Raw genomic sequence first — 13,649 nt, forward strand, 5'->3', positions numbered from 1 at the left:
TATTGCTTGAACGATTGTTCGCTAATCTGACTCCATTGATAGCGCGTTCATTCACCCCAGATAACCAGTTAAGCATCACAGTATCTGAACCAAACTGTCAATGTCTTGAATAATTATTTATTATTGGTTCTGAACGAAATGGTCACAGTTATCAGAGCACAGAATAAAGTTGCGGTCAGTAGATTGTTAATACCAGACTCGCCACATCCGAAGAACGCGTTAAGCGCTGCCGTGCGAATGACGTAATTTAGAAGTAATCAAAACCGGGTCGCGCAACTAAACACGACCAAAATATAGTACAGCGCTTGTTGATAAACACAAATAACGTCATAATATCAACAGATCTGCACGAGAATTCTGTAGGAATAAGGGTTAATTATGACAATTAGCACGATTCCAAGTTCGTGATATTTGGAATTTTAGTCTAAAGAGATAAACTGCGGCACGTTCTTGTTACTTCCCCTGTTGGAGTCAAACGACAACAGTAAAAGCCACTAACTTCTTAACCACTTTTTCCTGCACGTTATTTTTTCGTGAACATGTGTTTTATTGTGCTATAACTACAACGGTTAACATCTTAACTTTTGCTCTCTACAGTTAATGGCGAAAAATGAACAATGCAATCTTGGTATAGTCAGACCCGGTATTTTCACAAAATTCAAAATTCACAAAAGGAAAAAAATTCAACCAACTCTACAAAAATACTGTAAAACAAAAGATGTCAATAAGCAATATTTTCTTTCTATAAATTTAAAAAAACAATCTTACAAATGGGAGTTTCCCTAATGGAGCTCGTGTTTTCAAGTTTTTCAATCATAAATTTTTTTTGTGAGATAAAGTCAGCCTAGGCTTAGTAGGCTAATATAATGAGTAGCCCAGAGAGAATAAAGTCTATATACTCTTATAAATCTTTAATTTAATTTTACTGTTATAAATCTTTTTACAACACTTCAGGATTCTATTTTAAAGCTTTTTAAATCCTTGGCTATATTGCCAAATTTTATGGTTTATTATAGTTAGGAAAAAGGTTCAGAGTTTTACACAGCTTTGGGCTAGGCTGGACCCAAATTTCAGAAATCGCCAACTTCTGCAATTGGATGAATACTGCCCAATTGACCGAAGTAGTCAAACTGAGTCAATTTTTTTAATGAGGCTAAAAAGTTCATGATTCCCTGCTGACTAGCCTCCAATATTAGTAATGAAGAAGATTCAATCTACTTGACATATCAAACTTTTGCAGTGACTATGGTGGATTAGTGAGTTCATATGAGTGCATTATGGGGAATGATGACCCGGTGAAAGCAAAATTAAGTCAGAATGTTTTTGAAACAGTGAAAATTTCACCGAAATTGTTCCAAGAAGAAGTGAAAGAGCAAATATCGAAGGTTTTTAAAACTTACTCTGTTGAAGTAACTGGAGGTGAGATGTGAATCCTCGCTTTTTATGAAATAAAACTTTTGTGAAAAATAATAATTTCGTAGATTTTCCATCTGTGTCGGCGTCTTCAAATCCATTTCCACATTGCTTAGTAAAAGATTTCCTCCATGAAGGTGAGCCATTTATGGAACTTTCAAAATTTAACTTCTAGATCTAAATTAGCTCTTGTAAGACGCAAGATATTTAAAGCAGATGGTGGAGGAGCCGATGATTTTGTCAAAGATCTCCTTGATGACTTGACTCAGCTCAAGTTTCATGAAAAATCCAATGATTTGTACAAATTCATTCAAACAGACGAATTGTTCCTCAGCAAAAGCCGCGGTGAGTAAACTTAACAAGTAGCACGATGTTTGTTTAGTTGTCTGTGACCTGACGTTTCACTCAAAATTTATTTCTTTTGTAAAAATTATAAGATGTTAGTGGGCATTGTTACCCTCATACACTTCATAGATGCAACCAACATCTCAACCAGATTAAAGCATTTCGCTTCCTTAATCAAAAATCACATGTTACCATGGTTACGAGATGTCACAGATGTTTGTTTAGATGATGATGTAACAATGTTCTGTGCTCAGTACTCATCAACAGGTAGATTGTTGTGTGCTGTTGACTTTTATTTGTAATTGTGGTTAGTATTGTCTTAATCCTCTTACTTTTGAATGGAATGATTGATCAATCTTCTTTCTCTTTAGATTGTCTGCTTTGCCATGACGACCAGCTTGAGAATCGATGCATTGCCTACGTTTATTATCTAACTCCTGATTGGCTGGCACATGATGGAGGAGAACTCCAACTTTTCAACGAAGTTTTGGCAAACTCAGGTAAGTTTTAGCGAATTGTTTTGAGATGTCTATGAGTGAGAATTTTTGTTTCATCTGAAATTTGAATGACGTCTATATAGGAACTCTTGAGCCCCATCATGTGGTTAAATCGATTGTGCCGATGTCAAATTCTTTGGTTTTTTTCCAAGTTTCACCGAAATCATTTCATCAGGTTCGACCTTACTGTAATGATAAATTTTATTGTTGTGTTTTGTGACATCACATTTATATCTCAGGTGGCCGAGGTTTTATCGGAAATGAAAACAAGAATTTCTTTGACTGGGTGGTTTCACGGCCCAGCGATTTCAACGCCACTTCCTGCCAAAGATCCTAAACTTCCTGTCATGACGTTCATTCCCGCATCGGTATTTCATATAACCGGTTGATGTGCGTTAATTCATGAACTATTAATTCAAAAGGCTTGTGTATGTTCCCAGGATGGATCGGTTCTGTCCAGTTGGATTAATCCTGTTTATCTGAGTCTCTCCACTCAGGGCGAGATGCAGGAGCAATTTGTGGAAGACTCAGAGATCAAGCTCAACAACTTCCTCCTGGTTCGAGACTCTCGAGTTGTTAACTTTTGTGGCAATAAATCATCATCAAGATTTTTTGGATTCCGCAGGAGAGCAAACTGGACAAAATCCACGGATCTTTGAAGTTGCTGGAGGAGTGTCGGAGGTGGGAGATGCAAGGACCTCCGAACAAGCGTCATTATCACAAGCTCCTCCTGCAACCAAAGTGGGATCAGCAGAGTTCTGGGGAAAATTCTGCGGCAAAAGAGGAAATTAAAGAAGCGATCAATTTTCTTCAAACTTTCGTCGACGTCTTTTCATCTGAAGAAATATTTTTGTATCTTTCCAACACGACAGGTGGAATGGGAATGTTTAAATATCTCAACAATTGCACATCTGTAAACTTCTTGTTACATCATAATAGGTTTGACGTTTCATCCAATGGCTGTCGACTCAGAAAGTGACGACAGCGACGATGATATCACTCCAGAAAAACGTCAGAAACGCATTGAGAAGAAGCGGGAAACCCCCGGTTGTAGGTGAGATGAAATCTCATTAGAAGTTAGTTCTAAGATATCTGATGTCTATGATAATAAAGGTTGGATCTCCGGAGATGGTGTCCCGGCTCCTACACTCTGATCAAGGACACCGACGCCGAACGCGGGGAGTTTGCTCTCGACGTCAACCTCTTCTTCTGCCAATCAGGTTTGTGCGAAGTTTCTATCAAAGTTTGCTCAGGATCGTTGAGTTAAAGTTTTTTCCAGAATGGAAGGAAGAATATGGCGGTTATACTTCATATATTGCATCGGACGAAGCGGAAGAGGTGAGCACTAATTCATAGTATCATCTCGTCGAGTCTTCATAACTGGTTTCTTGAAATCTTGTAAAAGATAATCTTGTGGTTATTGGATATCTATGTAGTTGTTGACGATCGTTCCCGCCAACAACTGCTTGTCGATGACGTACAGGGACAAGGACGCAATGAGATTCGTGAAACACGTCAACCACACCGCCCCCCTTCCCTTCTATGATTTATCAGCCGTCTACTATGAATAACTACCTTATGACGTCACTGAGTTGAATATTTTAGTTTTTAGCTGGTGATTTGATTATGAAGTCAGAATCTGTGTCGTGTTTTGTCGAAACAAATAAAAGCTTTTTTCGCGGTAGCGTCACTGGGATTCGAACTCGGGTTAATTCAGTGGCCACTCATGTGAAAGCAGAAACATGTTTACCAGTTTGTCGTCACAATTGAAAGCTGTTTTTATGACGCATTTCCTGTCTATATTTGGAAATCGCGGAGGGTTCTTGGAGATTGATCTTAAATGTGAAGTCATTATAATTGGCCATTATTAACCCTACAACGTCACAATGCTTTTGCAGATCTACCTGCCCTCATGGAGCGAATAGTAATTCAATAAATAATTAATTTATGTTAAAAGTTTTTTTAACATGAAATAATTTTTAAAAATTGTTCAAGGGAATTTCGTCAAGTCCAATTTCAACTTCATTCGCTAAATATAAGACTTGGAGTTTCAAAGGCTGGACAGTTGCTATGACAACTCGTCTGATCATCGAAGCATCCCATAATAGAAATGCCCATTTCCGCAAACATTTAGCAAATTCATTGACCCGATGGTGGGTGTTACGTCACAATTGCTATTATTGAGCGAAGTGGAAGTCAGTTGTGGTTGTTGAGGGAGGGAAGTGGCTGAAAGCTTCGAGAGAAAGTTCTTTCAAATGAAGTAAAATATGAAGACAATTTATTCAGTGACAGAAAGAAGTCGCAATTATCGTGACATAGTCAAGTCACAAAAAGCGCAAATCGAGTCACTTTAATTATGTTTGAAAGTCAAGCTGAGTCATTGATTCCAAGACCAGCACATAGCAAGATTAGTTCAAAGCAGACCACTGCTTATGAATACGCCTCTAGCTACAACTTCATACCAGCGCAATGTGGAATATCGCACTGGTATTACAAGATTATAACGCGTTACATTTAACTATTCCCGGTTATGACTTTACAGCGTTTTTGATAGAATGTGCTTCTGTGCAATTTCTTAAGAAACTGTTACTTGAATAAGAAACCGATTCTTTGACGACTTGATTTAAATTTAGATTTTAACTCGAGTCAAAGATTTATAGAAACCCGACTATGGTTTGACTCGATTCTTTCCACCTCTGGCTTTATCTAAAAGAGTTTACGTCATCATTAATGACGGAATAATGATGATTATGTGCTAGAGAATTCTCTAGAAAAGCTCCAAGTTCCCAATTTCTTTCACAGATACTTATTGTTAGGTTTTTGCACAAAGATAATGAGATGTCTTTGGATTTTGTTTCTCTGTCTCCTGCACTGCTCGGCCATGAGAGGTATCTTCGTCTTTGAAAATAACTTCATCTACTTTTACTTTTATGACGTAGAATAGACCTACCGAGCTTCTAACCCCCACCTCGAACGGACCCTGCGTAATATGCTTTTAAGTGCTGGCCGCCTCTTTGCCCCCCACTCACTCAGTTTTAAAACGAAATTTGATAAAAAGTTTACAATACCTCAGCAAAGGTGTAAACAGCGATGGAGCACTCGCAGCGTTACTGGAACGATCAAAATCTCACAATCTCATGTCATGGTGCTACTGAGAACTTTAAAAGGCTATCGCGGACCATTTAACTGAAACGTGGAATGAGTTGAGTTACGGCCCAGCACTAACCCACAGAAATGCGAATTCACCTGATAGTCTGTGATGTTTGCAGAGTGACTAAGCATGAACCAGGGGGGTTTGCAGAATGTTGCGATTTCACTTCCTGAAATACCTTCTAGATATTGTGAGCACTAAAAGATTTGGTTCAAGCTTCGACGAAAACAGTTTCAACATGACAAATCGTTCAGTCGTTTATCAAAACAACGAGATCAAAACAACGCCTTTGCGTTCTTCGAACGACATCCAGTTTGTGCATAATAAGAGCGACTTCCCCTGAAAAGCACAAAAGGAAAATTTATTGACCAAAGATCACACATTTTATGCAATTAGCACACAAAAGAGGACGTTCGGGATTTATTTCACTTGACAGAGGGGACAACCCCCAAGAAGGGACGAGCGGTGGGCTATATTACGTAATAAAAGCCCTAACTGAAAGCAATCTGTCTGGTATCGCTGCTTTATTTTGATTGGTCACTTCCGTCGATCGGTGACTTCCGCTGATTATTGACGTCATAATGCCCCAAGTGGGACTGATTAAGTGTTTGTGGAAAAATAACTGCGATATTCGCGGTTTAAACAATAAATTTATTTTTATAACTGGCTAAAAGAATCCAGATTTGAAGCTTCAAAAAGTGGCTCAAACTCAAACATCAACGCGATTTTCCCAACAAACAATTGTCAGTTATCACGTAATAAGTTGTCGGCTTGGACTCTTTCATTCAAATATTTGTGACATAGAATCTGTCTTGCAACATACATGAAAAGACTCCAACTTATTGCAGAGACCTACTTCCTCATCAGTCGCTCTCCGCTGGTCTTCCGCAACCGGCCCACCACCTTCGTATGCACCGACCTCACCAGGCAGCCGTCCAGACAACAACTCAAACTCAGGAAAGCTTTCAGGAATCTTGAGATTCAGGTAACGAGTCTGTGACGTCATAATACAAATAGTCATTTATGACGTCAAAATTCTATTAGGACCGTGGCCACGTGCTAAATCGTTCGGGTCTGAAATACGTTTGGAGCAAAAAGAACACAAAACAATCGCTCGGGAGCTTCAAGTGCGGAACACCCGGGAATGACGTCACTGCCGTAAAAATGCGAGCCGAAGGTAAGTTATGTCGTCACAAGTGGCAAGGGCACGATGCGATTGTGTCTGTGCGCAGGGAGGTTGATGCCGGCCGCATTCTCCCAACTTGCGTCTGTCGGCGATGACGCTTACATCACGATGACCCCAAAGAGGTCATTGCTAGCCAATGGGGTCGTTCCAAAGATTTATTGGTGGAAAAACAACCGACGATTGAGCAACTTCAACGGAAGAATAAGACCGGTTTGTGCCCTTTGATAGATCGCAGCAAACTAAATTCTAATTTATTAAGAAATTTCATGAAGAGGAAAAGACTCTTATAGTTCAAGACGTTTTGGTCAATATCGATGCTTTGTGGGGTTTCCTCCCATTGCCAGCGACAACATGAAGTGACACGACGGGGTCACCCAGCACTTGGCCTCTGCCTTGTTTGGTCGCGTTCCCTCCCAGGCCGGAGAAGCTTCGACCCAAGACAGAAATATCTCTCAACAACTTCCGCTCCTTCAATGCTTTTATTGAGCCGATAACTCAAACAACTTTGGAAAGAATTTCTTTTAAAATTGTCTCGAATCTGAATTGTGACGTAATTGCAGATGGGCCGATACAACGCGACGCTACAGATCTCGAACGTGACTTTGGAGGATGGGGGGGTTTACATGGGGCAGTTCCGCAATAAAGCCGATGTTTTCGCAGCCACAATTCTAGTGGTTCGAGGTAGGTTTGAAGATAAATGGTCGCGCTGCAGCTTCGAATCGAATAATCCTGCATCGCTTCTAGAATGTCCGACTGACAAATGGTCGTCCAATTGCTCCCTTCCTTGCCCATTGTGTCATAATGGTGGACGCTGTAGTGCCGATAGTGGTGAATGCGTTTGCCTGCCCGGCTTTACCGGAGCCAACTGCCAATCAGGTACTTCAGCTTATTATGATGTAACGATGACGTCATTCTACCTGCGGCTATATTCCAGAGTGCCCCCCCAATACTTTCGGACCCACTTGCCAAGTTCGCTGCAGCGAAATCACAGGATCGGTCACGTGCCTTGGGTTGCAAGTGTGTCAAAGAACCGGATGTGATTGCGTCATGGGGTGGCGAGGCTCCAACTGCGACGGTTAGTCGGTTGCCATGGTTATGGTTTCCATGGTTATTGAAAGTGCAGAGAGTTCATAACAATCTGATCGTGATATTTAGTTAAAAGATGCGAGCCCAGCACGAACGCGACCGAAAATATTCAACCGCACAATTGCAAGAGAATCCAAGCTTATGACATCACAAATAAGAGGTATTGTGACGATGATTAAGCGGGGATATTTTGAAATGACGATCTCGGTTAAAAGCGATTGTATGTAGGGATCATGCAAACGTCACAATGCTTGAAGCGCCCTCAGTGGTGGAAATACGCGCCCGGCCTTCTTTCAAGGTGAGTTGAGCAAAATCGAACTAAAATTTCCAGAAATTTCCTCCATGATTTTGCAGGTCAACCGGGGTCAAAACGTCACCATTCTTTGTTCATTCTCGGGAAATCCCCTACCACGTGATGACGAAATTGTCGTGATGGTAAAATCGCAGTTTTAAAGATAATATTTATGGATTCCCATAATTCCTCATTTTTTCGCAGAATTCAAACCAAAAATTCAGCCCCACTAGTACGACTGTGACGTCATCGCTTAAAATCGGGGAGTTTTCCCTGATTGTTACCTCCCCGGACAACTATCGCTGCTTGGCGGGCACAGAGGCTGGGGAAGGGTCATCTGGGTTTAACTTTACGCTTCTAGGTACTTCCCCTTGTAAAGGTGGCATCGTTAGTCTTGAACTTGGTTTTAAAATGTTGTTGGTTTAGTTCCTCCCCGAGCGATCAGTCCGCCATTTCTGATCGAAAGAAATCCAACTCGGCTCGTGATTGGCCTAAACAGCAAGAGATTTGTAGGAGACGGACCAATAAAAAAGCTTGACCTCATGTACAAGCGAGAAGACGAAAGAGATTACAAAATCTACAGGTTCATGAAGTAACACATGATTGTCTATTCGTCTGTTGTGAATGGAACCGAAACTATTGCATTTGTGTCGTCAGTTATTTTTTAATTTTTATTTTTACGTCATAGTTCGTCCTTAGATGACATCATAAAAGTTGAACCGCTCTCTCCTGATACGTCATACAACTTCCGGGTTGTACTTCACAGGATAGGTGGCGCTAGCGGGATTGGGCCACCTGGACCAGTCGCGACCCTGACGACCTCCTGCGGCGGTCAGCGGCTGATTTTTTACTAGTTATTAATGATTGTTTTCTAGTTGCTAACGGTTGTTTACGAGTTATTAATCGACAAAAATATTGGTTTCGGTTTGAATCAGCAACTATGCTGTCGATATTGTTCATAACATCCACGAAACAAGGAAATAAACTTAAATGGGAACGAAACTTCCTTATTTGGCGACGACCACTTCCCCATAATAGACACTTATGTCTCAAGATCCGATAGGATTATTGCATCACTATACAACAAGCCTAATATGGATTGTCATGTTTCTTTCAATTGCGCTCGTGTCCGCAGAAGCACGGGGTGGTCCGCAGGTCGAGCAGCTGTACGCTAACACCAACACCTCGTTCTACATCACGTGGCGGCACCCCTCGTTCGACCAGGCCCGGGGGAAGGTCACCGGATACACGATATTATACCGAAAGCTCGGTAATTCCTCATTATGACGTCACTTAACATTGAGACACACTATTACCGGATATTCCGTCACAGGCGAAACTACCAACCAATCAAATGAAATTGACGACAGAACTTCGACCTCAGCAACCGTGAAAAAGTTAACGCCAATGGCGGTTTATGACGTCAAAATGACGTTACTTACCTGTGCCGGGCATTCCCCATTTTCAAGAACACTTCGAGTGACGATCGGGCATTTAGGTGAGTTTGTCGCCCCGGTGTGAGAGTCAGGTCTTGTACAATGTATGGGCTTGGTTCCGTGGTCATTTGTTGGCAACAGAGTCAGTCCAAGTCAGCTTCACCTGACTCCTACCAAGTCAGGCCTTCTAATCCAAACAGCAGCTTTTTATTGTTTGACTGATTGTGATTTCAAAATATTAATTTGCTGATTTTAAGATCCGCCAACGGGACCGGAGGTGTTGCTAGGCAACTGTACGTCACGATCACTTTTCTTTCAATGGGGAATTCCCTCCAACAGCAAACCTCACACAATTATCTTTTATGAGGTAATAATGAAAAACGTGATCTTCCGAAATTCTTAAAAGTTTTAGAAATTTTTTCTTTCAGATATTTTTCAGCGAGAATGCTCCAGTCACATCGAACGTCATAATGCTCCATAAGAACACGTCACAAATGAATTATCTCATGGATGACTTAATGCCTCATACGTCATACAAGTTCAAGGTTCGCGCTTTCAACCACGAGGCGGCAGGAGAGTTCAGCACAGTATTGCACGTGACCACCCAGGAAGACGGTATGATGTCTATAGATTCATTTTATTAACATGCTGACCGAGATGACTGATTGGTCCCGTGCAGGGTCATCTTAATGTGATGGTACCTAGTCAGGTAGTCTCGTCGCAGCGGACTGGGTCACCACCCGCACGTTGAAAGAACTGAGTCAGGCGGTTGATATAAATCGAGTTTCACACATTCTTAAGTCTCCGAGTACCGGACTCAGCTTTTGAGTCAGTTACTATCTTCACTCAACTCAAATCTTTCTGCAGCACCGACCGCACCAACCAATGTGGAGATATTAGTGGCCAATGATCACGTCATCACACTGGCCTGGGATGACCCCACCTATGCTAACGGAGTTATTCGGCATTATGACGTAGAAGTGACCTGTGATTGTGATGAAGCAACAACTATTATGACAGCAGAAGGAAATGACACAATGGCTTCAATCAAGGTAAGAGATTAGTCAGTTGAAACGTTGAAACTTTCAAAAGTAAAAAATGAAATTCTTTTAACAAAGGATCTGAAAGAATACACAAAATACCAGTTTCGTGTTCGGGGATTCACCATAAAAGAAGGTGCATTTAGCGAGATCCTGGAAGCGAGAACAATGAGCTCGCGTCCTCTTAACAATCCTACTATTGTCCGTGTCTACGTCATGTCACCTCAAGTACTTAACGTCACGTGGGAACCCCCTGTCCCATCACCTTTCGACAATGACGTCACTTTCTATAAGTTGATTTACACCGACGACATACGTCAGAATGACGACGATTGGAACGCAAGAGTGAGTAACACTTTGTGACATCAGTTATGTTCACCTCATCGATTGTCGATGAAAAACATTTCATTTTTTCTGACCAGGTTCTCCCTAGCGCTCATACAAGTTGTCAAATAGACAGACTTAAACCTGATACAGTCTATGGTTTCAAGGTGGCCGCTAAAACACATGAATTTGGAAACTTTTCGGCCGAAGCGACGAGGAGGACCGCCAAGTTAGGTACCGGGAAATATATCCTTAAATTCTAATTTTGTAATAGAAAACTTTTAGAACACGATATTTTAAAAAACATTTTTCAGGTCTCCCCCCTCCGCCGTTTGACGCCAAAATGATAAGTGTGAGGTCAAGGAACGCAACAATAGGGTGGTCAATACATCCGGGACACCAAATAACTGTTGTGAAAATAAAGTATCTACATGATGTCTCGAAGTCTAGCGCGCCGCTAGTGGAAGCAGCACAACACAATAAAGTAAGAATTTAAATATTCTTTGAAATGAAGTCAACAATGATCGAATCATGACGTCATAATTGCTGGAACGCAGTTCACAATCACCCAACTTGAACCAGCCACGAAATACGAGGTCGAGCTTGTAGCCAAGAACTATCTGGGTGAAAGTTCATCCAATCCACGACTTCCTTTTGTCACAAACGGAGAAGTCGCGGACGTTCGCTTCGAGGAGACGTCCAAGTTCAAGATGACCATGGTGGCGCTAGGAATCCTGTTGCTCATTATCATTGTGATGTCTATGGTTTACTGCAGGTGGGAAGTTTTATTTTGGTCACTCTCTCTGACGTCATTAAGTTTTGCTTGCGTGGCCAGATTACGCGCCAAACCGACAGCCCAGCCCAACCATTACCCCGGGTCGAACGACACCGACACCCTCCACACCAACATAGGCATGTCTACCATAGGATCAACTCCGGGGATTTCCCGCTCTGGAACCATGATTTCGACTCAGTCCGTTCACTCCTTCCACTCGAGGGCAGCATCGGTGCATTCCTGTCAGGTAACACGTCATAGACGAATTTTGGTCGTGACAGGTCACGTGAGCTGGGTTCGCTCTAACGACTGAGATTTCCTTTGATCAGTTTTTGCCGGAAAACCTCGTGATACCCTGGGAGAAGATTCTGTTCGAAGATGTTCCACTAGGAGTCGGTAACTTCGGGCACGTTGTGAAGGCGCTCGTGGAGAAAGATCATCGCCTCATTCCCGCCGCCGTTAAAATGCTCAAAGGTAAATCCTTTCTATAACAAGTTAATTGTTTTTACGTAACTGAACATTATGACGTAACAGAGGGGAGCACTTTGGACGACAAACGTGACTTCTTGGCCGAGCTCGACACCATGGTGCGGTTAGGTCACCACAAGAATATAATAACACTAGTTGGCGCGTGTGAGCACAACAGCGCCATGTATCTCTGCACGGAGTTTGCTCCCCATGGCAACCTGCTCCAGTTCCTCAGGAGGAGCAGAAGACTGGAGGACCAGGGGGGGACCTACACCAACCTGTCGCAGAACCAGCTCCTCAACTTCGCCAATGACGTCGCACACGGCATGGCTTACCTCAGCGAGATACAGGTACTTATGTGATATCTGTGTTTGATGACACAACATTGCCAGATAAACCTCTTCCCCAGGTCATTCATCGCGATCTGGCCGCGAGAAACATTCTGCTCGGGGAAGGTCACGTGTGTAAGGTCGCTGATTTCGGCTTGTCACGTGGTGACGGAGTTTATGTCAAGAGGACTGTATCTCGTTTGCCCATACGCTGGATGGCGATAGAAAGTCTTAATTACAATGTCTACACAAACAAGAGTGACGTGTAAGTGCATTGTGACGTATGAAAAGGTTAAAGCGAGCGAAGTAATTCTATCTTTAAGTGGTGTTCAGTTGGTCCTTCGGGATTTTGCTTTGGGAGATTGTGAGCTTAGGGGGAACTCCCTATTGTGGGATGTCTTGCGCTGAGTTGTACGAAAAGCTACCGACCGGATACAGGATGGAGAAACCAATCAACTGTGACGACGAAATGTAAGATTTCTATGCCTTGAGGAAAGAGTATGTGACGTAAAAATTCTCATTATGACGCAGGTACACGCTGATGTTCCAATGCTGGAAAGACAGGCCCTACGACAGACCGAGTTTCTCACAGCTCTGCGTCGCCCTCGAGCGGATGTCAGATGCGAGGAGCAGCAGGGTAAATGACGTCAGTTTTGTTCACTTTCCTTATTCTTTTATGACGTCACGCACTCTTTTCTTCTGATTTTTGCAGAATTACGTCAACACTGCTATTTTCGACGATTTTAAGTTTGCAAATATTGACGTCACTGAAGAAGAAGCATTACGTCACAATTTGCTGGATTGACGTAATACCTATGCAGAGAAAAAAAACTTAATTTGAACTTTGTTAGAAATAGCGACAAACAAGGCTATGACGTCACATAATAGGTTTCAGGACATAGCCTTGAAGTCTTCATTGTTGACGGCCTCAGTGGAGGCACGCGGCTGCAAGAAGGGCGATTGTCACTGGCCGAGCTCGAGAACGATCCTAAATATCTGCGGTTGTCAACATGAACCCAATGTCTTATGCATCGCTCTACTGTGACGTAATGATTCAAAACTGATTGCTTGTGAAATGCAGTAAACCAAATTACTTATTTGTTACGTCGTAATAGTAATTATTGTTGTAATTTGTTTCCGCTTTGTCTACAAACGTGACATCATAATGTCTCCTCGATAAGAATGTTTTCGGAGCTTAGATGGCGACCTCGCTTGGAATCGGGCAAATTTTTAACATTTTTTATTTTTGATGAAAATAAAAGCAGTGAAATGAGATTATTACGAAACAAATGGAAGTCTAAGTCTTA

At 42.0% G+C, this 13,649-nt stretch overlaps 2 protein-coding genes across 3 annotated transcripts; both read left to right on the top strand.

Annotated features, from left to right (window-relative positions):
• The first annotated feature begins 776 nt into the window (after positions 1 to 776).
• On the top strand, positions 777 to 3,951 carry LOC143459029 (prolyl 3-hydroxylase OGFOD1-like). 2 transcript variants are annotated; one of them, XM_076955980.1, is made up of 13 exons: positions 777 to 1,419; positions 1,482 to 1,550; positions 1,627 to 1,758; positions 1,888 to 2,025; positions 2,130 to 2,258; positions 2,339 to 2,430; positions 2,495 to 2,623; positions 2,696 to 2,812; positions 2,881 to 3,127; positions 3,195 to 3,309; positions 3,369 to 3,475; positions 3,535 to 3,593; positions 3,692 to 3,951. In XM_076955980.1, exons 1-13 carry the CDS (start codon positions 1,278 to 1,280, stop codon positions 3,824 to 3,826), a joined length of 1,611 nt encoding a protein of 536 aa, XP_076812095.1. In that variant the 5' UTR covers positions 777 to 1,277; the 3' UTR covers positions 3,827 to 3,951. The 2 variants fall into 2 exon arrangements, with proteins under 2 accessions (XP_076812095.1, XP_076812096.1); XM_076955981.1 differs by having other exon boundaries at positions 788 to 1,419; positions 1,630 to 1,758.
• A 1,047-nt stretch (positions 3,952 to 4,998) lies between these two features.
• LOC143460362 (tyrosine-protein kinase receptor Tie-1-like) lies at positions 4,999 to 13,617 on the top strand. Its single transcript, XM_076957838.1, has 29 exons — positions 4,999 to 5,143; positions 6,255 to 6,391; positions 6,451 to 6,583; positions 6,639 to 6,802; positions 7,153 to 7,273; positions 7,337 to 7,468; positions 7,527 to 7,667; positions 7,748 to 7,838; positions 7,907 to 7,976; positions 8,033 to 8,113; positions 8,175 to 8,331; positions 8,397 to 8,553; positions 8,659 to 8,801; positions 9,106 to 9,240; positions 9,304 to 9,468; positions 9,664 to 9,773; positions 9,835 to 10,021; positions 10,274 to 10,458; positions 10,525 to 10,791; positions 10,869 to 11,004; positions 11,085 to 11,254; positions 11,328 to 11,545; positions 11,606 to 11,792; positions 11,875 to 12,019; positions 12,080 to 12,363; positions 12,423 to 12,607; positions 12,676 to 12,813; positions 12,874 to 12,979; positions 13,055 to 13,617. The coding sequence occupies exons 1-29, from the start codon at positions 5,089 to 5,091 to the stop codon at positions 13,145 to 13,147; spliced, it is 4,293 nt and encodes a 1,430-aa protein (XP_076813953.1). The 5' UTR covers positions 4,999 to 5,088; the 3' UTR covers positions 13,148 to 13,617.
• Positions 13,618 to 13,649: the final 32 nt, after the last annotated feature.

The sequence above is a fragment of the Clavelina lepadiformis genome, chromosome 5 (genome assembly GCF_947623445.1).
Source record: "Clavelina lepadiformis chromosome 5, kaClaLepa1.1, whole genome shotgun sequence".
NCBI classification, from domain to species: Eukaryota; Metazoa; Chordata; class Ascidiacea; order Aplousobranchia; family Clavelinidae; genus Clavelina; species Clavelina lepadiformis.

Coding starts and splice junctions, on each gene's coding strand:
- LOC143460362 (XM_076957838.1), top strand. CDS start 5,089: ATGAGATGTCTTTGGATTTTGTTTCTCTGTCTCCTGCACTGCTCGGCC. Junction 7,839..7,906: donor TATGACATCACAAATAAGAG/GTATTGTGACGA, acceptor GATTGTATGTAG/GGATCATGCAAACGTCACAA. Junction 11,255..11,327: donor AAGCAGCACAACACAATAAA/GTAAGAATTTAA, acceptor GCTGGAACGCAG/TTCACAATCACCCAACTTGA.
- LOC143459029 (XM_076955980.1), top strand. CDS start 1,278: ATGGGGAATGATGACCCGGTGAAAGCAAAATTAAGTCAGAATGTTTTT. Junction 3,128..3,194: donor GTATCTTTCCAACACGACAG/GTGGAATGGGAA, acceptor ACATCATAATAG/GTTTGACGTTTCATCCAATG. Junction 3,594..3,691: donor CATCGGACGAAGCGGAAGAG/GTGAGCACTAAT, acceptor ATATCTATGTAG/TTGTTGACGATCGTTCCCGC.